The sequence below is a fragment of the Ictidomys tridecemlineatus genome, unplaced genomic scaffold, assembly GCF_052094955.1.
Source record: "Ictidomys tridecemlineatus isolate mIctTri1 unplaced genomic scaffold, mIctTri1.hap1 Scaffold_67, whole genome shotgun sequence".
In the NCBI taxonomy this organism is placed as follows: domain Eukaryota; kingdom Metazoa; phylum Chordata; class Mammalia; order Rodentia; family Sciuridae; genus Ictidomys; species Ictidomys tridecemlineatus.
In genome coordinates this window covers 670794-694759 of record NW_027524711.1, presented here as the reverse complement: position 1 = coordinate 694759, position 23966 = coordinate 670794, and the positions used below count along the sequence as shown (strand labels likewise).

The window sequence follows — 23966 nt, the reverse complement described above, 5'->3', positions numbered from 1 at the left end:
TGCAAAGTATTTAATAACCATCATAATTTTAGAACTGCCCAATAACACACTGAGATTCCCAGAGATTTTAACTCTCCTCTCTCCTCCAGGTGCCATTCACTAACCTTATTTGGCAAAGTCTCATCAATCTCCTGCTGAAGCTTCTTCTGGACATCAGGGTGGCTGGCCAGTAGATACATAATAAATGAAAGAGTGGTGCTAGTGGTGTCATAGCCAGCCAAATTAAAGATAATAGACTGGGCTGCAATCTCCAGATCAGATAGACCTAAAAGGAGAGGAAAGACAATTTAGTCTAAGCATGTACATGCACACTTTACAGTTCACATGAACATAAATCAGAATGATGATCCAAAATCCAATGAGGAAAAACTGGAAGAGCAATTCATAATGTTCCTCATTCTGCCACCCCCCACCACGAACACAACTGGGTGATTTCAAGAGACAGTATGGATGTCAAACAAACAGTATTTTTCAACTGTGCCTTGCATATCATGAACGTTATTTAGCTATAAATAGTGGGTAGCACTCTTCTCCTGGGAAAAAAATAAACTTACTCTATCTAGAATGTAGTTTGAAGAACCTTGAAAGCATTTGCAATACTGGCATCTTTGCAGGGAAAATAAAGGCCATGATTGACAGAACTATACTGAGCCACAGAGAAATTTTTCTACACAAACTGTGGTCCATGGACCAGCAGCATCAAAAGCTTCAAGGAGCTTATTAGAAACACAGAGTTTCAAGCTACCAAACTGAAATCTGAACTTCCATGAGATGTAGTAAACTCTGTTCACAAACTAGCCTAAGAATCATCAGGTAATAGAAGACCTGGGGCACCAGTTTTCAAATTGGATGATCTCAGGGTGTGCAGAAACTATACAGAGAAAAATAACCCAGAAGAGTAGTGATTAACCAGAGCCTAATGAGTGGTATTAAAATCACACAAGAAAGAATGTGTTGATACAGGGCATTAGGCAGAAGCCATAGGATGATGGGGTTCAGTGAGTGAAATTAACATTGCTTATCAATCTTGGGCTGAATGTCATCTTTCTTAGTACACATCCCCTCTATTTGCTGAACTTCATAATCATCAAACAGCCTTTGTGATAGAAGGTGTTGTTTCTCTTGACTTTTCTCCTAAAATGTCACATTCAAGTATTCATCTCATTGATTGGAGAAATGATTAGGATTTGTTGATACTCAAATACCTGAACGAAATATGGTATACATTCCAACGATGTAATTCATAACAAAAAATAATACAAAAATACAAAATGAGTGTGAGAAAGATCTACATGGAATTCTAGCTTACAGAAGCTTTCTATGATGCTATTGTGGGAAAACTCAAACCGAATTTTCCCCACTACTGGCATAAACCCAATGATACTAAAATGAAATTGGAGTATAAACTTAAGTTACACTTAAGTTAGTGGTAGCCACTAACCATATGTGTCTATCTAAATTTAAATTTTAATGAATTAAATCTAAATAACAATAGAAAGTACACTTCTTCAGTAACATTACCTACATGCCAAAAGCTACATAGCCACGTATCCAGTGCTTACTGTATGAACAATACTTATATTTAGTACTTCATTCAACACAGAAAGTTGTAGTGGAATCAGGGAGAGGATTACTGTTTCAACCATGTATATGGACTCACATAGAAATATTTATATTGCTCAGTCTGCACTAATATATTTTATTTTCATATCTCTGTTCAGAGAAACGATCTCAAAGAAACTACAGTAGTAATGGTCACATTACACTTCCAGATTTTGGTTTCTAATACCATCTCTCACTTAAAAAAGCCAGGGCTTCTAGAAAAAATGGGTGATTCCAGGCCTGATCAAAGGATATAGACAAGGAACCTAGAGTTTCTTGCACCAGAAAGCAAGAATGTTCTCCCAAAACAATCTGAGAAAACATGCAATACTGTGTATGTTTCTACAATGTGGATATATATCATTATATAGGAATCAAAACTGATAGAATGTACAAACTCAAAAACTCTTATGTTCACCTATGAACTTAGGGGTAAGGTGACTTATCTGTGATGGTTCATTGATTGTGGCAAATATATCATTTTGGTGAGGGACCTTTGTAATGGGGGAAACAGATGAATTTCGAGAAAAAAATGGATATGGGAAATTTCTATGCCTTCTTCTCAGTTTTGCTATGAACCTAAACTGCTATAAAATATAGTCAATTTTATCAATCAAAATATAAGATGAGGAAGAGAAGAGGGACGAGGAACAGAAAGAGAAGGGATAAGTTGTTAAAAGACTTAAGCCCAAGAGAATTTGACCATCAAAATAAAAAATGATAGCAAGAGAATAAATTCATAGTATATAACATCATACTGACATAAATAAGAATGGAACTCTCTGACAATCTAATACCAACTCATAAATGTACAGTAGACAATAGAATGATAAAGACAGCAGTTTGTAAACATCATAATTCAAATGCTTTATATCAAAAATCATTCATGTATGATAAAACTAGTTGGTGAAAGTATGCTGAGGAATAGGATATTTACACAGTATCGGAGGTTTCCCCCACAACATTCTTATGAATTACATGGGAAAAGTTAATCTTAATATCAGATGAAGCTAGTAAACACATTTTCACCCAGTACTGCCATTGACCCTCACCACTACTGGAACAGTGAGCCTCCTGATTGGATGTACAAATGCAAATATCCAGGCAGAGGTTCTGATTCAGTGTATCTGAATGAGGCTTCAAATCATCATTTGTTCTGATGTTGATGGTAAAAAGACAACAGACTAACTTCATGACTGAAATGCGTTTTCCTAGTTTCCCTTCAATTTTTGAGCCTTGTTACATCTGTATGATTCTAGACAGTACATGTGGGCACCATTTGCAATATCCAAATGTGTATCTTCCTGCAATTTGGTGGAAATCTATTTTCTCTAGAAAATGTGTATATTTTCAGGATAATTTGCTTATTTGAATTTCCGTGTCAATGGACCATGAAACATTCTTGGTTACCTTGGTAGGGCTCCTTGTCTTGGGAATTCTGGGAATCAATCATTAACTGGAGAAAATCAATGCGGTTCTGGAATTAGAAATGGAAATGGGAATGACAAAATCAGTCATAAAGTCAGAAGTACATCTTGAATGTAGCATTTCACCTCCCTTCTTAGAATATGGGTCCTTTAAGTCCAGAAGTCTGGCTAGGGTTACACAACCCACAAGTGAAAAAAATATGCATGTATAAACCATGGAAAACAGGATATTTTCCTGAGAGAAATCCAGCTATGGTGTCCAATATCTGTTGGTCTTTGCTCCCCATAATGCTGGGTTTGTCTCCTTTTCCTGTCATACTTGCTTGACCAGGAAGTGGTCTTGGACTTCAATTCTTTTATTTTGCCTTAATTCTTATTCAATGACCACACTGAATACACTTGGTAGTTTCAAAGATGATTACTAGCTTTTGTTTGTGTATCATCAAATCCTCCACCCATTAGGTACATGATTCAATCTTCAGTCACACTTGGGGATGTCTGTCCTGCCTCCCTGACCTGGAGACATTCTTGTGCTGACCTCCAGGCAAAGCAGAAGGCAAACCTGGGTTAGCATATTACCTTGATGGTAACTGAAGAGCACGGCCTGATTGTGGACAGGAAAAGACTCAGATTTAACATACACATACTTCACCAGGTGCCCAATAGGACCTTCCTTTGAAGAATGTGACAATTAAGATGTAAAGGGCTTTGAATTGTAATGATTGTTCACCAGTTTAAGATTTGGGGAATACTTTTAACAGTAAAATCATTTTGAAATACGATTTTTATTTTGACAGTTTACTGAATGAGAGGGAAATGATAAGGTTTTTATTTGAATGATATTTTTTTCAAGACATAACATCATGTCTATTATTGTATCAAAAATTGTCAATCTTACTCATTATCAGTTTAACTTTTTTAAATTTGATCTTCATTCTAACCAAAATGTAAAAATTCTCCAGTGCAAATCTTAAAGTATTCCATCAACTTTAAAAAATGTACAGAGAGGGACTGGGGAATGAAGCTCAGTGATTCAGTATTTGCCTAGCATACATGAGACCTTGGATTCAATCCCCAGCACCACTTACAAAATTACATGTACATTTGTATATGCACAAGTCAGATGTACACAGCAAATAAATGATCAAAAAGTGAACATTGTCATGTCACCACCACCAGGTTTTACCTTTTCTTTATTTTCTAGGGGTTTTTGTTTCACCTTCATTACAAAATTTTTAAAAAAATCCAGAGCACTTTTTGAAAACCTGTAGACATTTAATGCTTGAAACACTGGTCTAAGGAATGGAAATATCACTAGAAAAAAAGTGAAAGAAAAAATAAAGAGAAACCTTGATGAAAAGGCAACATCCCAGGAGCATTGATTATTTTATAAAAAATACAGAAGAGAAAAATCATCAGTTTCCTCCAGCAGAAGCCATTGCCTCTGTGGCCAGTACCTGGTGTCTGGTTCATGGCTGAGCAAGGGCATTTCATACATGGGGTTGCAGCCACCATAGCAGGAGATCAGTGGCCCCATCAATGCCACTGGACTGATAAAAGGAAGAGGATTAAATTCCCTGGCTCCTTACCCTTTTGTGTATTGGAATAGGGTCTCTGGGTAAAACAGTTTATACTCTGTGCTATAATTAATTATGCATTCAAGGAAAAGTAGGCAGGATAGGTACAAGTTGGCCTATGTTTCTCAGCTGTCAAGAACTGAAACCAGAAATCAATAACAGATGGAAAATCAGGAAACTCAGACAAAAATACAAATTAACTATAAAACTTCCAGACACAACTGTCAAGCATGAAAGATGGAATCCAAAAGCAACTAGAAGTTGTTTTTAGGTGAATTAAGGTGATGACATGTTATATCACACTTAGGAGAAGTAGCAAAAGCAGCGCTCATATACATATAGCTACAGATGTATAGGTTTTATAAAAGATAGTTCTCAAGTCAATAGTCTAAGTTAAATCATAAAATGGTGAAAAGAGGAAATTAAACAAAAGGGAAGCATAAGAAAGAAAATCATAAAACCCAAGTTGAAACAAATGAAATAGAAAAGAAATAAAATCGACAAAAACAAAAGGTGTGTATATGTCACCTTACCCCTTTGAAAATGTCATAAAAATCACCAAACCATTAGCCAGATTGACCAAGAAATACAAAGGCATAACAGTTTCATATGATATTTCCTTCAATATGTACTAGAAATGGGCATCTGGATCAGAAGGTATATCTACTTTTATTTATTTTGGAGTCCTTCACACTCTTTTCCAGAATTGTGTACATTTCTACCTACAGTATGTAAGAGAAATTTTTCTCCACATCTAACTAGCATTTGTTATTTTTTCATTCATTCTTTCTTTTTTTGATAATGGTCATTCTAACCAGGGTGAGATGATGTCTTATTGTAGTTTTTATTTGCATTTCCCTTACACCAAGTGATATTGAATAGTTTTTTCATGTATTTTTAAGTCATTTTTTTTTGAGAAATAACTATTTGGAGAATTTTTCTATATTTAAACTGGATTACTTGGGTGTTTGGCCATTATGTTTTTAAAAATTTGTTATATTATGAAAATATATATCATTTATATATGTAATACTTTATAGATATATAAAACATATTTTATATTAATATATTTTTTCTATATGATTGGAACATCTGTACATCCAGATTTATTTCTATATTATTCTGAATACCTGATATGTGCATTAAATCTAGGTATCCATCAATGCATGGATAAAGAAAGTGATATATATATATATATATTTATTTATTATATATTATAATATAAAATTTATGTATTTATAATATATATTAAAATAAAAAATATATATACCCACACATACATATATGCCCAATGGAACATTCATCCATAAAGAAGAATGAAATTCTGTATTTTGTAGCTAAAAGTGGATGGAATTAGAGGACATTCAGCTTATGAACTAAACTAGACACATCAGTACAAGTACCACATGTTTTTTCTCATGTGTGAAAGGTAAAAATATTTGACCTGAATGTATAATAGTGATTATTAAAGGTTGGAAAGGGCTATGGCAGAAGGTGGATAAAGAAAGGCTCTATTTCATTTCTGTATGCTGTGTATATGTGTTGAGACATCACATGGAACTCCATTTATTTGCATAACTCATACATGTTAATGAAAAGATAAAATAAATATTAAAAAAGAAATGAATAGCAAGAGAAATGAAAAAAGAATTTATTACTACCATTGGAGAAGGATTATGAAAGAATTCTAACAATTTGCTTGTTCTCATATATTTGTGCAGAAAATCCTAAAAGACACAAACTACAGAAATTGATTGAGAAGTAAATATACAACATGAATAAACTTGTAAAATGTAACATGATTGCATTAGTAATAGAAAATTATTCACAAATACAAACCCAGATCTTGATTGTTTTAATAGTAGATTCTACAAAATACAGAACTAATACCAATTTTTCAAAAACACTTTCAAAATTAAAAGAGCATTTCTGAATATACTCTAAAAGTCCAGTATTACCCTAATACTAATACCAAGCAAAGACAACACAGGAAATGGTTGTGTAATACACCAAATCCATGAAATAAAAAAGTCAACACAGAGGATTATTTCAATTGATGCAGAAAAAAACATTTGATAAAATCAAAACCAACATTCCCCGTCGAAAAATAATTCTCAAAATCATTCTTTTGTGATAAAACCCTCAGCAAATTAGGACTAGGATGAAATTTTGTAAATCTGATAAATGATATCTATGAAAATTTGTAGCTTAATAATGTAATAGTTTTACCCCAAATCAAGAACATGACAAGCATCCCTCTCTCACCACTTCTCTTGGAATACTGTAAGTAATAAAAAGTTCACCAGCATTTTATGATACAAGATCAGTACACAAAAATAAACTGCATTTCTCTACACTGTGATAAGCAACCCAAAAGAAAAACTAAGAAATTAAAAAATAATTCTATATTCAATGACATTAAGAAGAATAAAATACATAGGAATCAATTTAACAAAGGTGCAAGACAAGCACAATAATAACTACAAAATATTGTTGAAATAAAAGAAAGAGGATCTACATGACTAGGAAAAACATCTCAGGTTTGTGGATCAGAAAACTTAATATTGTTTAAATGGCAATAGTACTGAAATTGATTTGCAGATTCTAATGTACTTTGTAACAGAATCTTAGCTGGCTCCTTTGAGGAATTGGCAAGTTGATTTAAAATTCACATAGAATTCAAAGGAACACAGAATAGCTAAAATAATGTTGAAAATGAGATTGAAGTTGTAGGACTCACATTTCTTGATTTAAAAACCTACTCCAAAGCAAAAATAAAATGTGGTCCTACAAGATGGGTAAACATATAGATAAATGGAATAGGATTTAGAGTCCAGAAATTAACCCACATGTCTATGGACCATGGAATTTTGAGAAAGGTGCCCTGGCCATTGAACAGGGCAGACACTCTTCAAAAAATGGTGCTGGAACAACTACATAGCCACATGCAAAAGAATAACATGTTGTCCTCACCTGGCCCTGAATGTTAAACTTAAATTAAAATCATTGGGCTACCTTAATATCAGAGCTAAACTACAATTTTTAGTAGTAAACAATAAAAAGTATGTAAGTCAATATGGTTTCAATCAATTCTTATATTTGATACTTGGAGCACAAACAATAAAAGAAACTGATTTAAACATTAAGTTTCCAAGACCTGTTCAGTTTCTAACATTTATATAAATGGCATCAAATTGCATGCATCTACTATCAATTGCTTTTCTTTTGTGAACACTACAGCTTTAATATTAATACATTTTAAGATTTTGAAATCCAGCTCATTCATTTCAATGGTTGGGATATGGAATACCTTCCATGATAGGAATAAACTGCAAAAAACTAAAAACTTTGTGCTTTAAAGGACACTATCAAGAAAGTAAATAGATATTTATAGAATAGGAAAAGCTTGTTTCAAATCATAATCTGATAAGAAACTGTGTAAGGAATATATGAAGAAGTATTTTTTCAAATAAATTATTTAGAAATTATTTTTTCTTTTATTTTTAATTTGTTCCAATTAGTTATACATGACAGTAGAATGTATTTTGACACATTGTACACAAATGGAGCACAAGATTTCCTTCCTCTGGTTGTACATGGTACAGAATCACACCAGTAAAATTCTTAAGCCTCAAAACAAAAATACAAATACTTCAGGTAATTGTGGGGAAAGATATGGATAGACGTTCTTTAAAATAATGAATCTGAATTATCTTTCCTATGTACATAGATGAACACCTCATAGTGAATCTCCACATCATGTACCTCCACAAGCCTGCCATCCTAATTAGAATAAGGTATACTTTATGTTTTTATAAATACGTGATGTATATCTGAAAAGAACAAATAAAAAAGTGATTAACATTGCTTGTTATCAGTAACCAACAGGAAAATGCAAATCAAATCCACATAAGTAGACATCTCACATCCACTACAATGTCTAAAATAAGAGATGGAAACAGGAAGTGTTAGAAAATAAGTGAAGTAATTGGAACCCTCATACACTTTTGGTAAGAATATTAAATGGTACAGCTATTATGGAAAACACTGACAGAAGTACTTTGTAAGGCAGCAATTTCACTCCTGAGTATATACTGAGATGAAATTGAAAACTAGAGTTCACAAACAAGTTTCACACTAATGTTCATAATGGCACCATTCATAATAGCCAAAAGGTGGAAATAACATAAATGTCTATGAACTGATGAAAGGATAACTAAATTGTAGTATATCTATACAATGGTATATTATTTGGCCATAAACATGAAATACTGATATATATTTTACTTGGAAACAAAATACTAAATGATATCACCTTACATCACAAAAGACCACATATTGTATGTCCCCATTTTTATAATGTATGCATCATATGCAAGGCTAAAGAAATAGAAAATACAGTAGTGTTTGTTTAGCATAAACCATTTTGAAAGCTGACAGTTAAAAGATAATGAGTTTTCTGAGTTTTGACAATGGTGAGGGCTGCACATATCATTTATCATCCTAAAAATTATGGAGTTTTACATTGTAAGGAAGCATATAGTATGTAAATAATATCTTAATGAAGTTGTTATTTTAAAAGAAAAAAAAAGAAACGGTGATCCACATACTAATTATAAGAAAAATTTGATGGAAGACATCTGAACCAATGGCTTTCTTGGCTTTTTTCACAAATGGATCTTGTGCATTGTTGAGGGAATTGACATTAACTCCAAAAGATGTGCTAACGATCACGTCCATGCTGTAGCTCCCCAAAATTCTGAGTAGAAAAAGAAATGTAAAATTTCAATCTGTACTGCTTTACTCTCCTACTACACATGCTGGAAGAAGTGATATGAGCACATTCACACACTGTCAGAAATATCTGTTGATCAAATGACTAGTCCATGCTCCTATCAAATGCCATGAGGCAGCTGCCCCTGTGCCAGGGGAGTTAGGGATACTAGGGTAGTGAGCTCAAGGAGTTCAGTCACAGAGACAGACACCCATAATCAGATAAATTACCTCAGTGAGTGGAGCACAGATGATAAAAGATGATTAAGTATGGAGCTTCAGCAAAACCAAGGTGTTATAATTGACTCCTGGTAGGGGATCCAATATAGGTGACCTTGACCTAGGTCCTGCCTCAGCACAGTCTGTGCCCAGAGCTGATTCCTCTCTAGCACATCACATAAAAGCAACACCCTGTTCTGAGAGGCAGAAACATTGCCCCCCCTTCTCTGCACCCACTGCTACAGCTCCTGAGAGGTCCTGAACTTCAGGACCCAAAGTGGCCCCAAGGGCAGAATCTCACAAAAGGAAATGAGTAAGAATATCCTCAGTTAAAACATTGAAAATTTTCTCAAAATGTACTTGGATGATCTCACAACGTGGGGAACATATTCTCTCAGATTTCCCAAGACAGTATCTGCCGGGGTCCTGCCCTAGCGGGGTCCAGGGAGTCCTGAAGGATGAGTTGCGTCCGCGATAAGATGAGACAGGAGTCCTTCCCTCGAGCAATATCTAGAGAGAGAGCTAAAGCAGCTTTCTCTGCGTCCCCTTTTATTACAATTTTTCTCATCATTATAGATTCACAATACGTCATTAATTATATAATTTAAAACTTTGCCGAGACATGACATTTCCTTAACCATGATTGAGGGTACATTAATTTACATTTTTCCAGGATATGACCTTCAGTTATATAATTATTAAAAGTACAGAATCATTAATAAAATATGTCACTAATTTACTTTTGCAGATTTTCCCAAGATTTACTATTTTTCCCAAGATATGTTATTTTCTTATTAACTAATGTCAAACTACGTAACCAGACTCTAAGTCTCCTAACCAATCATTAACCTAAAGTACACTTGTACTTTATTTTTAATCTAAAATGCCCATCTAAAAATGTCCCTTTAAATATTATATTTAAAATATCCTAAAGTTTATGAATTATCCTTAAAACATATCAAAAACCTATACAACTAAAGACTTAAGAATTTCTAAACTTAAGAATCTAAATAAAATAATATTTCTAACATTATTCTAAAACTGTGTCTTATAAATCTATTTTAATTAATTCCTAAATTTATTCTCATAAAACTGTTTGAGCTGCTTTCTCAAAGAGTTTCTTTGTTTCTCAGTCAAGGAGCACTAGTTCTCATGACCTTTCAAAAGATGATTGTTGTCTGTTATTAGGTTTGTCCACAATGTACTAAGATAGAAGAATAGCCTTCTACATTGTCCTTGATATGTTGGGTAGTAGGACACCCTCCAAGGCATGAACTACCTTTTATGTTCTAGCCATCTAAGATTTAATTTGTTTGGCATTTAACATACTCATGCCTCCTGTGAGAAGCATATGCATGAAAATGCAAAGTCCCAATTACATAAAAAAAAGGTCTCATGGTTTCGGTTACCCACCAACCAGCATGGCTTTGCCAGCATTCATCCTCACTGTGACCCTGTCAAGACAGTGGGAGAGCGGCTTTTCCAACACTTTTTCTCACTGTGACCCTGTCAAGCAGTGAGTGGGGGATCACCTTCACCAAGTATCAGTGGTTGTTCATTGGTCAAAATAACCCATTTTATATAACAAATGATATGGTAGTTGTAATCCATATCTTTTCAGGACCTTATCTCTGTTGAGACTGGAGGAACAAGTGGTGAGAATATTTCATATTTTGTATTTTGCTGATATTCTCAGTGCAACCATGAAGAGATTTGTTGTTCCATGGCCTGCATGGTATTTTTCTTTTTTAATTTTTTTTAAATATTTTTTTTAGTTGTAGAGGACAGCATGCCTTTATTTTATCAGTTTATTTTTATGTGATGATGAGGATCAAACTCAGTGCCTTACACATGCTAGGCAAGTGTTCTGCCACTGAGCTACAACCCTAGCTCTGTGTTATATCTTTCTATCCCTGCTCAATAGGTACCAGAAACTTCCCCCCATCCAACATTCCCTAGGCTCTACCCTCAACTTCTGAGTGATTATGTTCTTCATTGTAAAATATGTGTTTTGACTTACATAATATCCACATTGACGATCAAGCAGATAAACTAATTCTGTTTTTGTACACAGATGTCCCAGCACCCTGCCTCATCCTAGGAGCCTCTCCTCCTTGTGTGGACCATTGTGGTTGTGACAGCACACACTTACTTTTGTCTGGTCAGGGGGTAGCTCAACAGTGGTAATTTAAGTTCCCTGGCAGGGTGCTGGAAGGTCTTAAAACAGCTCAGAACCACAGAGCTGCCTGCTACTTACTCTTTCACAGTGACAGGCTTGCCTTTCTTCACTTCCTGGCTCAGGTACTTCACCAATGCTTCTCCATATTGGTTAATGATGGGGATCATCTAAGCACAAAACACAACTTCACCCACAGTTAGAGGAGAATCGAGTCCCCGAGGCTCTGGTTTTCCCAGGATTATAAAGTATGAGATATTTATAATGAATAAAATAATATCTCTTCTAGATATAAAAACAATAGGTCATTTGAAATTTTTAATTAGTTCTTTTTATTTATCCATAAGAATAAGTTTCATTTTGACATAATTATAAAAGCATGGAAAAATAATTTGTTCTAACTCAGTCCCAATACTTCCCCTTTCTCTCCTCTCTTTCTTCCCTCTGTTCCCTTCCTTCTACTGTATTGATCTTTCTGATATTTACTTTTAGTTTTTTTTAATTAGAAATTTCAAACTTAGTGAAATATTCTTTGGAAAACGATGATGTTCTCACACATGTCCTATCCCCAAATCCTTATTTAAGTTTTTAACTAAAGTCCTCTTAGTTTATTACCTGCTTGAGTTTCCCACTGGAGAACACTGGCGACAGCAAGACTCGAAATCTCTTCCACTCTTCATCCCTTGCTGCAAATAGAGCTTTTTGCATAAATCCCAATGGCAAAACTACCTGAAGTTCACACAAAAAAAGACATTTTGTATGAGGTATGTTTTGGAAGTCTCCACATTGTAGAGAACTTGTTAAACAGGTATCAGTTTTTTTAATCAGTTATTTACTGAGTGTCTACTAGGGGGCTCTCCCTGTGTTAGATGCTCCATAAACTTTTATCCCAAATTCCTCTTCTTTTGTGAGGGTAGAGGGGGTACCCAGCCACCAGATGCATGTTCAGTATTTATATTACAGCTGCTGTGTAAATACAAAGACCCCTCATGGTAGGTAAACTGTTCTTCCAGGGTACAGAGAGCATTATGACCTAGGGCATCCTATACAGGCAGCACAGGAAAAAACTGATTGATGACAGTCATCCAGATAACCTTGGAAAACTAGGTTGCCTAGACCAGTTATGCTTTTCCATATATGTACAGCATAAATGTCTTGCAAGGGATGCCAGGATATAGCCACTTAAATATAGTATCTAATAACTTAAAAGATTAGGAACTTCTTCTGAATTCTGAAAAAATTATGCAATTATATGGAAGCACATTTGTTGAATCATCTCCCACTACACAAACATGGAGGGACAGAAGGAAAAGGAAAGATAATTATGTTTCCCAGCTTGAGACTGGCCTGTCAATCCAACCTTCTGGAAGCTGTCATTCAGCTTCCAACACTGTGTTTTATTTATAATGGTACACATCCAGTTCTCATTCATGATGAAAGCTCAAAACACTAGGAAGAAAAAAAAAAAACTTCTTAAATCTGAAACAGACTCTATATACTAAAAAACCCAAAACCAACAACAAAACCTTAAGGTAACATAACATTTACTGGTGAAATGGTGAATCTATTCTCCTAAGTTCAGGAAGAATGTATAGTTTTCTACTTTTATCATTCTTATCCAATATTACTATACTCTAAATTTGTACTGGAGCAATGGGACAATGTTTTTAAAAAGGCATAAAAATTGCAAATGAAAGAACCTGAAGTGACCCTGTCTTCAGGGGACAAAATTATCAATGTGAAAAATCTCAAAGAATATTTTAAAACTTCTAGAACTAATAAATAGGTTCACCAAGGTTGTAAGATACAGTATTAACATGCAAAAACAAGCTATATAAAAACAAGGGAAATGTAAAAAAAAAAAAAAAAACATTAAAAACACAATACTATTCACTGTCACTCCAAAGAAAATGAAACACATTAGGAACAGATATAAACACAAGTACAGGATTGCTATGCAGAAAAGTATAAAATGTTGATCAAAGATATTAAAGAAAATCTCAAGAAATGGAGAAGCATAACATGTATTGAAAGATTCAACCCAGAAAAGATACAGATTTTCTCCAAAGTAATCTATAGATTTGATTGAATTCTTATCAAAATCTCACCAAGTGGGTTTTTGCAGACAAACTTATTCTGAATTTGTATGAAAAATTAAAAAACCAACATAAATAAAGTGGGAGGCCTGGGGATGTGGCTCAAGCGGTAGCGCGCTTGCCTGACATGCATGCAGTCCAGGTTTGATCCTCAGCACCACATACAAACATAACAGAAAATAAGGAGTTAAACAGTATGATAGTCTCTAATGCTAACTTAACACACCAGGAGACAGGAGTTTGAGAAGTCAGCTCAGCATTCTGAGGCTATGAATTCATTAGAAAAACCAACAAGCCAGAAGCAAAGACCAGTTCATTACAATAAAACCCACTGAGAGAGGCCACTAGTCTTCCCTGTTCTGATGATAATACTAGGGACTCCCCCAGATGAGGTGTCACATTTTTTTGAACTAAGGGGCAAATGCATGCATAGAAAAGTTAAGATGGTAACTTCTTTGTCTATATATATATATATAGTTGTAGATGGACACAATATTTTTATTTTATTTTTTTTTATGTGGTGCAGGGGACTGAACCCAGCCCTTTACACATGTTAGGCAAGCACTGTACCACTGAACCACACAACCCTGGCCCCAAGATGATAACATATTTTTTCCTTTGCTTTATTAACATAGTCACCATCCCCCAAGGTTGGTACTTAAAGTGGTAATGAAACTCATTGCAAGAAAAAACACAATGGAGAGAAGAGCACAGGCACAACTAAAATAAAACAGAGTGAAAAATAGACACACCCTCTCAGCCCAAATGAATGCTTTGCAATGGTGTAAACAGAATGATCAGAGGGAGAACAGTCTTTCTAAAGATGGTACTGAAACAACTGGACAGCCACAGACCAACAAAACAAGACAACAACAACAAATGAACCCTCACCTTGTTTTAAAATTAGCATGACATAGATCATAGGTTTTTATGTAAATTGTAAAGTCTATAACTTTTAGGAGAGAAACAAGAACAACACAGAAGTTAGAGGCAAAGCTTTTCATGTATTAGCGTCCCCCATAAAAGACAATACTTGCTCTTATGGAGACCCTGTTAAGAGGAAAAGACAAGTGACCCATCAGGACTTGAAAAGACTAGCAAGAGGGAGCCTTGGGGATCACTATATCCCAAAAAAGCTGATGATTATATGGATTTATCCACAGCAGCAATTTTGCCCAAATGTACATAGGCTCTTATGTACACGGGCACATAAAACTGGTGAAATCTAAATAAGTTCTGTGGATTATATCAATGTCAATTTCTGGTTACTCTAATAACAGGAATAGACTACATTCAGAGATAAGTAATATGATATTCAAAGCATGTCAATTGGGAAAAACAGAAGAAAAGTTTTATGAAACTTCCTTGAACAGTTTTGGAGCTAATTTCTGTGAAGCTGTGATTACTCCAAGACACAAATTTAATCAATAAATATTTGTATTTTTAAAAATAACCTTAGCATACACTTCACAGAAAATGATATAAGCTCAATCAACAAATATATTAAAATCTATTCATCATCTTTAGCAATCAGAGAAATGCAAATCAAAACCACTATCATGTCACTCCAGTCAGAATGGCAATTATTATGAAGATAAACAACAATAAATATTGGCGAGCATAGGGAGAAAGCAGCATACTCATACTTTGTTGGTAGGATTGCAAATTGATGAAGCCAATATGTAATGCAGTATGGAGATTCCTTGGAAATCTTGAAATGGAACCATTATTTGACCCAGCTATCCCTGCCTTTGGTTTATACCCAAAGGACTTAAAATCAGCATACTACAGGGACACAGCCTCATCAGTGTTTTATAGCAGCGCAATTCACTATAGCAAAACTGTGGAACCAACCTAGATGCTCTTCAGTGGATGAATGGATAAAAAGGGGGGGGATATATTCCCAATGAAATTTTACTCCACAATAAAAGAGAATGCAATCATGGTGTTTGTAGATAAATGGATGGCATTGGAAAAGATAATGCTAAGTGAAGTTAGCCCATCCACAAAAAAACAAATGCCAAATGTTTTCTCTGATATAAGAAAGCTGATTCATGATGGGTTAGGGAGGGGTTGAATGGGAGGAATGTATAAACTCTAGATAGGGCAGAGGGGTTAGAGAGAAAGGGAAGGGGCGGGGGTTAGCAAAAATGATGAAATGTGATACACATCATTATCCAAAGTACATGTGTGAAGACATGAATTGGTGTCAACATACTTTATATACAACCATAGATATGAAAAATTGTGTTATATATGTGTGATAATAATTGTAATGCATTCTGCTGTAATTTATTTTTAAAAAATCAATTAAAAAAAAGAAATTTTAAAAAAATTAATGCTTACTGCCCTATTTGTAAAAACAGAATAACATTCTTTCACCAGCACTGTTTTGATCATCTCTGGATCCGTAATAACCAACACAGGCTGTTGACCATCATACAATCTGTGTTGGGAAAGAAGAGCTCATTAAACCTACTAAGACATATTCTTCAGTTAGAGCAACACCCAGGAATCCAAACTGATATTCCATAATTTGTATGCCTGACTATAGAATGCACAGTGACACTAGATACAAGTTCAAGTTAGGTAATGACACACAAGAACATTCTGGACATATAAAATGAAGGTCATGTACCTGAAGCAGGGAAGGGATATTTAAAGATAAAGAAACTCTTTATAAGAAGAGCCTGGTCAGAGATGTCTAAATGGTGCGTACATGTTTTCTACCTCATTCTCTAATAATTTTGTATTTAAAAATATTTTATAATCAGTGCAGTTTTAATCTGCACTTCTCTAATTGGGAGATATGTTAAACATTTTTTCATATATTCATTGGTAATTTGTATTTCTTCTTTTGAGAAGGGTCTGCTCAGTCATTTTGCCCATTTATTGATTGGGTTATTTGTTTTGTTGGTGTTAAGCTTATTAATATTGTGAATATTAACACCATAAATGAAGTTCAGGGGGCAAAGATTTTATCCACTTCTGAAGGTTCTCTTTTTATGCTTTAATTGTTTCTTCTGATGTGAAAGTATATTAAATTAGAGAAAAATAGACAAGTAAATTATTAAGTTCTTACAAGTGCTTAAGATACAAGAGATGGCTAAGGTTGTATCAGTGGGGACTCAGCCCTGTGTGCTCTTTCCAATCAACAACATGGCCTTTATGAGCCATGCCAGTTAGGTAGGATGATGTGGCCAGCTCTGCTGTTTTGAGGACTTGATGAGAGACAATGAAGAGGGAGGAAGAGGCAAAGCCTTCTTCCACTTGCTTATAGAACACAAGAACTACAATAATACCTCTGGAGCTGCTTTCATCAAGAATTATTAAGAAAATGGCTACTGAAATTAGCTGTTTTCACCCTAGCAGATTATGAAGTACATAAGCCCATGGAAACACAGTGGTTTAAAATGTACTGGAAGTCTATTCTTGAAAGTCAGTAGAATGAGGTAGGCAGAGAAATCCCTGTGTATACTTCTAGTGAAAACTCCTAATTGTCAGGGAAAAACAAATGAAATCTCCAAGACTTCACACTTGCAGAGAAAGTTAAAACAAAAGAAAGCAGAGGTCAAATCATTTCCCAATCTGTTCATCTCTGTCTCCTCTTTTCTTTCAAATGTACATAATAACCCCAAAATTTATATAAAGGTCACTTTTATTCAATGTGACAATCTTGAAAGTAGATTAAGCCATGCGTGGTGAACATTTTAGGAAGGTCTGACTTAATGTCTCCTATGCAGTATTAAAGGCTCCTAATGAAGAAAAAAATGGAAAAGGGGGTAGAGGCTGGGCACTAGAGAGAAGGTGAGGCCAAGAGTTTTTGGGTCATCAGAGACTGAGAAAAGTAAAAAGTATGACATTCTTGTCCATGAACCATGACATCTGGTGAAATATGGGACTCTTGACAGGAGGAGGAGCCTCTAAAAGCTTTATGTAATCAATTCCCAGTAATAGCTCTGGGCTGGCATTGTCCTCTTGCCCTGGAGTGCCTCATTTAATAAGTCTACTCAAGGGAAGTTTCCAAAATACTCACCTGCTGGTAGCAGGCCTTCCCTGTCCCCCGGGGCCCAGCCCCCAATTCCTTGTTCTGCATGTCAATGTGGCCAGCTCACAAGGCCGTGATGCAGGTGGCCAGCTCACAAGGCCGTGATACAGGCTTGCAGTTTTCAGTTTATCTACCTCGAGCATATGTGTCTCTCGGAACAGCTTGACCTGTTCGAGCCTCCTGAAAGGGGACATGACGATAACCCAAGGACACAGTTATTACTCTTTTCTCCTCGCCTTTGAGTCATTTCCCCTGTTACAAAAGATATTTAAGGAGAACAAATTTGGCAATAAAGCGCACACATGCCTCCTCCTGGATGAAGAACCTTGGTGTCCTTTGATTTTTTTATTTTTTAACCTCGATGTCTCTCGCCGGACTCGGTTCCCATTAGCTGGACGTGGCACTCACCCCCACATTTTCCCATACTTTTTATGACATTGGACATCATACTGCCAAAAACTCTGGGTGGAGAAACAAGAGAATTTATATTGTTATTTTGAAAATATTGAACCCTGCTTTTAATTCAGGAACCAATAATTAGAATCCCTTGAAATCAGACTGGAATATGGTCTATAACTGGCAGTTAGAGGGAAGCTCTTATTCTAAGTCATCCAAAGGCAAAGAAGAGAAAATAAATGGGATATTAGTGTTGAGAGCCACAGTTTAGTCAGAATGATGCCTGGCATTTTGCTGAAGGGAATGGTTAAAAGATGACCCTGCTCTGAGATTAGGGTGGCTCTGGGATTAGAGCGGATCCTGCTGCCTCTGGTGCTCGCTACTTTTGAGTTCCCATTGAGTTCTCTTGGGGTTCAGAGAGAATTGACTGCGTGGAGCCCTGTGGAGGGAGTGTGTTCCTGGGAAGTGTATGTAGAGTGCTGGTGAGAGTTCCAGAATAAAGAGTTGCTGTTTGAACCTACAAGGCTTTGTGGCGGCTTGGTTAATTTGTGCCCAGCCAGACTGCAGCATATTAGAAAAGGGAATTTAGAGTCCATCTTGAATTTTCTTGAAGTGTTGTACATATTGAAGAAATTATCCTCTTTTTTTTTTAGACAAGGTATTGCCATGTTTCCTATGAACCTTGAATTTGTGATTCTCTTACCTCAGCCTCCAGAGTGGTTGGGACTACAGGTGTGTGATATAGTTTCACTAATTGTCCTTGAGTATGAATATGAAGCAAGTCTAGTTTTCTGTATCATTTTCTCATGTTCATGGACTGTTTTGAAATCCTGCCAAATTTGAGTCATTCCTTCCACCTGGATGTGAAAAAATCAAAGCTGAGAAAAAGTGAGTGAGTTTCCCAGGGATATTCTCAAGGCCACTTCACTCATTCATCCCCAGATCTTTTTTCATTTCTTTCATGAATCTCCGTAGAATACTGGGGAAATGAGGAAGGTCAAGGCACCAGTCACCTCTAAGTTGACCATGTTGATGTGAGTAGTTTAGCTGACTATTTCACTACTGTGACTCTGACAAGAACCATGTAGAAAACTAAGATTTACTGGGCTCACATTTTCAGAGGTCTCAGTTCATACATCGCTTCCTGTGTTGCTGTGGTCTGTGGTGAGGCAGAATAGCATTGCAGAAGAGTGTGAAGGAATAAAGCAGCTCAGGATGTGGCATTAGGAATCAGACAGAAACTCCACTAACTAGGGACAAAATGTATGCCCTGAAGCCAGGCCCCCAGTGACCCACCTCTTCCAACAATACCCTACCTGCTTACAGTTGCCCCCAATTAATCCTTACTGAGGAAATAGTATAGAGTAGATTAAGGATTTCACGATTCAATCACTTTATTTCTGAACTTTCTTACATTGCCTCATAGATGAGCTTCTGAGGGATACCAAGACCATAACAGTGATTCTCATGCATGTTGTGGAGTGAGAAAGAACAAGTAAGGATTGCCAAAATGGAGTCACCTTCTGTTTTTCCAGATCAAAGTGGAAAAGATGGAGAGATGCAACTCCTACCCATGGGAGTCAACAAATTAAGTACTTGCTCTAAGTTTTTTTTTTCTAACACTTAAAAAGAAATCTTCCTATTGCTATATTTCAGGGATGATGTTTTCATGATGCACAGGGAGATCCCCAATTATGTGGATCTTACAGCCTGTCTAGTATACTGTTTATCTGGAAAGCGTAAATAGAAAATAATGCCTTTTCAGCAGGAATAGCAGAATGGAATTCTCAGGGTGTCAGGGGGCCTATAATTCTCAGGGGGGTCTATAATTATGCTCAGAATTATAGAATTAGAGTATGATAAACAAGCCTCAGTGTTTGGAAGAGATAATCTGAGCAGAGTGTAGCATTTTTTTCTGGCCTCTGGTTTTGAGCTCATAAATTTCTGTCAAGAGTCAGGCCCCGAGTCAGATATCTAAACGGGTTAATGACAAAGGCTTGATGAAAATTCACATTTCTTGTGGAACATGTTACCTTGTATTTAGTTTAAAAATTTAAATTTTTTTAAATCATGTGATTACTGCTCATTTTATATGTGATACTGCCTTTGTTAAAAAACAATACACATCTTGTGTTTAATTATGTGAAATCCATATACAAGGGCTAACTTATCTCATTCATACTTATTTGTTGCTAAGACTCACTGCTAGGGTGCTATCTTTGAATGATAAGAAGAAATGCAGAATGCTGTCGTTTCATCTGTTAAATTCTCCAAATATGTCACAGGAAGTAAAACTTGGGTGAAGCCATGGAAATAACCACAGGGTATTTACATATTCAAAAATTAAGTATGTGCAAATTGTCAACTTATGAATGCTTGGGGTACTTCAGAAATTGTAGTTTCATTTTTAATTTACAAAGGGACTCATGAGACCTTGCAAAGAATAGGAATGTTTGAAGGTGTTTACCATGCCCTCTTTCACAGATTTTTTGCTCAAATACTAAGCACAATATAATCGTCGTGGAAATGTGCACCGAGCAAGTTAAAAATCATTTTTATGAAAAATTCAAAGTCTGAACAACATCATGAAAATCAAATGCAGATGTACGAGAGATCCAAGCTGTTCCACTGAGGCTCTTGAAGAGTTGACATCAGAGCTCCAGGGAAAACCTGCCCATGCTCCAGGAGGGGCCTGAACATTGTTTCTCAAAGGATAAAAACTACTAAATTTCTCTTGAAGATAAACATTTTTATTGATGACACTAAACTGGCATTTGTACTCAGGAGATAAAATAGAGGGAGCTCAAGCACACTGACCTTGCGGTAGTACAGAAGAGTTCCAAATAAAGGCAAAGGTGTTGGCCCAGGTATTCCCAGCTTCTTAAATAGCCCATGAGAGTAGGTTCCATATCTATAAAGTGAAATAGAAAGCCGGGTCACCCTGATTGTCATTCTATAGATAAGGTCCTGACCAGTCTCTGACTTAGAAACTGGACCAAGCAGTGAGATAGGTAACATGTCGGTGATACATAACAACAAAAACTCCAACTGGCACATTCTGTTTTCCAACACCACTTAGAGATAACTTCCTGCCACAAGAGGCACAATGATTTGGTAAAAGAACTTGAGTCTTCATTGCCCCAATAATTGGGTTTGTTCTTAATAAACATTCCCAGCCTTGACTGCGCCTGAGAAGGTCAGGCTGGCATTCTGCCAGGGCATCACAGTTGCTATGTGTATTTGGTATGTTAACCTTTCCTTAACGTAGAGATTCCTAGTAAAAAAGGGCCAATGCTTTGACATGCCTTTCATTATGAGATTTTGAGTAACCAAATCCATTCAAGCACACAGTGTCCACTGAGAACCTATGGTAACATTATTTTTTGCAATTTGGTCATAAACCTTTCATACTTTTCCTTCTTTCTATGCCATGTCTCTGGTTCAGCATTCAGCCCTTCTTTAAATTTGACTTCACATGGATATTTGGAAGCAGTCATAGTATTCTTATTTCTGTTGAATGACAAATGTGACATTTAAGAAAACTGGGACTTCCATTGGCTTTATACCAACGTGAGCTAAGTTGAGTGTCACCCAAGTCCATTGTCAGACAATCTAAGTGACTTGAGCAAGAAGGACGGCTGAGTTTCCTTAGACTTTTAGTGCTACTGTGAGGAATAAATGACTGAGGAATCATCTCCAGGCCATTCCTCCTCTCATTGAGTCTGATCCTCCAACTGGTGATGCTCAGATGGCAGCACAGTGTTAGGCATGCTCATGTTTACCAAGGCAGTCAATCATAAAATAAATTTTTGTATTGCCTCTATACATCAACTCTCCTTGTATGAAAACCCACAAAGGCTGGTGCTTCCTTGGGCTAGCCAACCTGCAACACAGATGTGTCATGTTCACATCCCCATGCCTGAGGGTTCTGGATCCTAAAATCTTCACCCCTATCAGCATTGATAATAGATAAAAGACTAGGTAAAGGAAAAATGGTGAACAAGAGATTCCTGGCAGCTACTTCAATCACGAAACAACCAGTCTTGCAAAGATTGCCCCATAGTAGCACAGAAGAGAAAAGTCTGGCATGTTTAAATAGCTCAACATGCCCAGCAATTCCTTTTAACTACATAGAAGGTGACCTTCCAAATTTTAGTTACAGTCCTGATGACAGAGCAGACAATATGCAACATAAAATAAGAATCCATAATGTGTTCCAGACAGTTGAATAAGAACTTGCTGCTTCTTTGGAGGAGAATTTTTAAGGCAGTATAGTTTTCACATACTCTGTACAAATCCTGTCATTACATACAGTAAAATTAAACTACATTGATTCACTAGAGAATGTCTGCAGAGAGAGGATTATGTTGCCACAACACCCTGAATTAGTAGTACCTTTTCTTTCAGACAATAAAAGACAGATCTATATTTTCATTTTCCATGCTATTTTGATTCCTTATTTTTAAGAGTGAAATTGAGACAAATGTCAGATGTGACCTGTGTGGAATCTCTCCTACCCACAATCAAAATAACCTCTTTCCCTCTGTTTCATGATGTCAGGATCCCATTAGTAAAAGCAATTTCCCTACTAGATGATATTCATTCATGCGTTTATGTTGGAGTGTAAAGGAAAAGAAGTAAAGCCAATTTGGCTTTGTGATGTTGTTCACGCTGCTAGACTGTTTCATATTGAGGGATAATAAGTCTCTTTACTGATGCTAATATCTCAGAGAGAGCAAAAATAATACAAAAGGAAAGAATAAAACTTCTTAAAATTTCTGTCAGGTATTCTCTGCTCTAGACACTTATCATTTACAAGAAAACAGTTCTGTGAATTTCAGGGTGAAATAATTGAGTTTTACAAGAGAGGAAAGTGCCAGGAGAAAAAGAGGGAATTGTGCAGTCAACCTTCCAGGGAGTCTGAGGGGAAATTGGTGTGTTATATAGAGGGTGCTGGGGGCAAGAGGGGGCAGGAGTCACCACATGCACAGGGGATAGTCCTCTTGCATGTCTTCTGCAATAGGCAGAAATCCAAGAAGATAAAGAGACAAAACCCAAGTAAACTAGTTTTCCCCAGAATTCCCTAAGTTTGAAAGGGAGTGAGGTTCCCACTGCATGTGATAATAGTTATTAATTATCTGTATATGCTGAATTCTGGTTTATTCCTCTAGGTGAAACACAGAGCCAATCAGATAACCCCCAGAAACAAATCTCAACACCAATTTCCCTATCCACAAGAACTCACCATTTGTTCAGCAGTTCTGTCTTCTGAATTTTTTTTCTACTATGTGGGCTTTTTTGCCAAAAATGTGTCAATTTGTAATTCAGTGAGGCCAATTTATGTGTTAGGAAAGGAGATGGGGCCAGGCATGCTCAATAGAAACTTTTTAAGTGTTTATAGAAATTTCAACTCCATAATCTCTTTTGATCTTTCAAATAGACAAAGAAAAGAGGAACATGATTATGTCCCCACCTCCAGGGTAACAGTGGAGAGGAGACTAGACAGCTACTCACAGATATAGGAGCACCAGGAAGATAGCCAGGAGGACCCAGGTCTCTATGGAAGAATTGGAGATCAGATCCATCACCACTTTTCTTCAGCAGTTCTGTCTTCTTAATTGTTTTTTTTTTTTTTTTTTTTTTTTTTTTTTT

The 23966-nt window shown here is 36.0% G+C and overlaps 1 protein-coding gene across 3 annotated transcripts in view; it reads right to left on the bottom strand.

Annotated features, from left to right (window-relative positions):
• Positions 1-23966, bottom strand: part of LOC144374396 (cytochrome P450 3A9-like) — a 27301-nt gene extending 3335 nt beyond the window's left edge. For 2 of the 3 annotated variants that reach the window (XM_078037242.1, XM_078037243.1), the window contains exons 1-8: positions 23829-23965; positions 21132-21225; positions 12390-12503; positions 11856-11944; positions 9217-9365; positions 4216-4343; positions 3013-3079; positions 105-265 (exon numbers count right to left, since the gene is read on the bottom strand). In XM_078037242.1, coding sequence (XP_077893368.1) covers positions 105-265; positions 3013-3079; positions 4216-4343; positions 9217-9365; positions 11856-11944; positions 12390-12503; positions 21132-21225; positions 23829-23899 — 873 coding nt within the window. In that variant the 5' untranslated portion in view covers positions 23900-23965. Of the gene's footprint in view, positions 1-104; positions 266-3012; positions 3080-4215; positions 4344-9216; positions 9366-11855; positions 11945-12389; positions 12504-16216; positions 16317-18326; positions 18380-21131; positions 21226-23828 lie in introns of all 3 variants that reach the window. The other variant, XM_078037244.1, reaches the window with a different exon arrangement.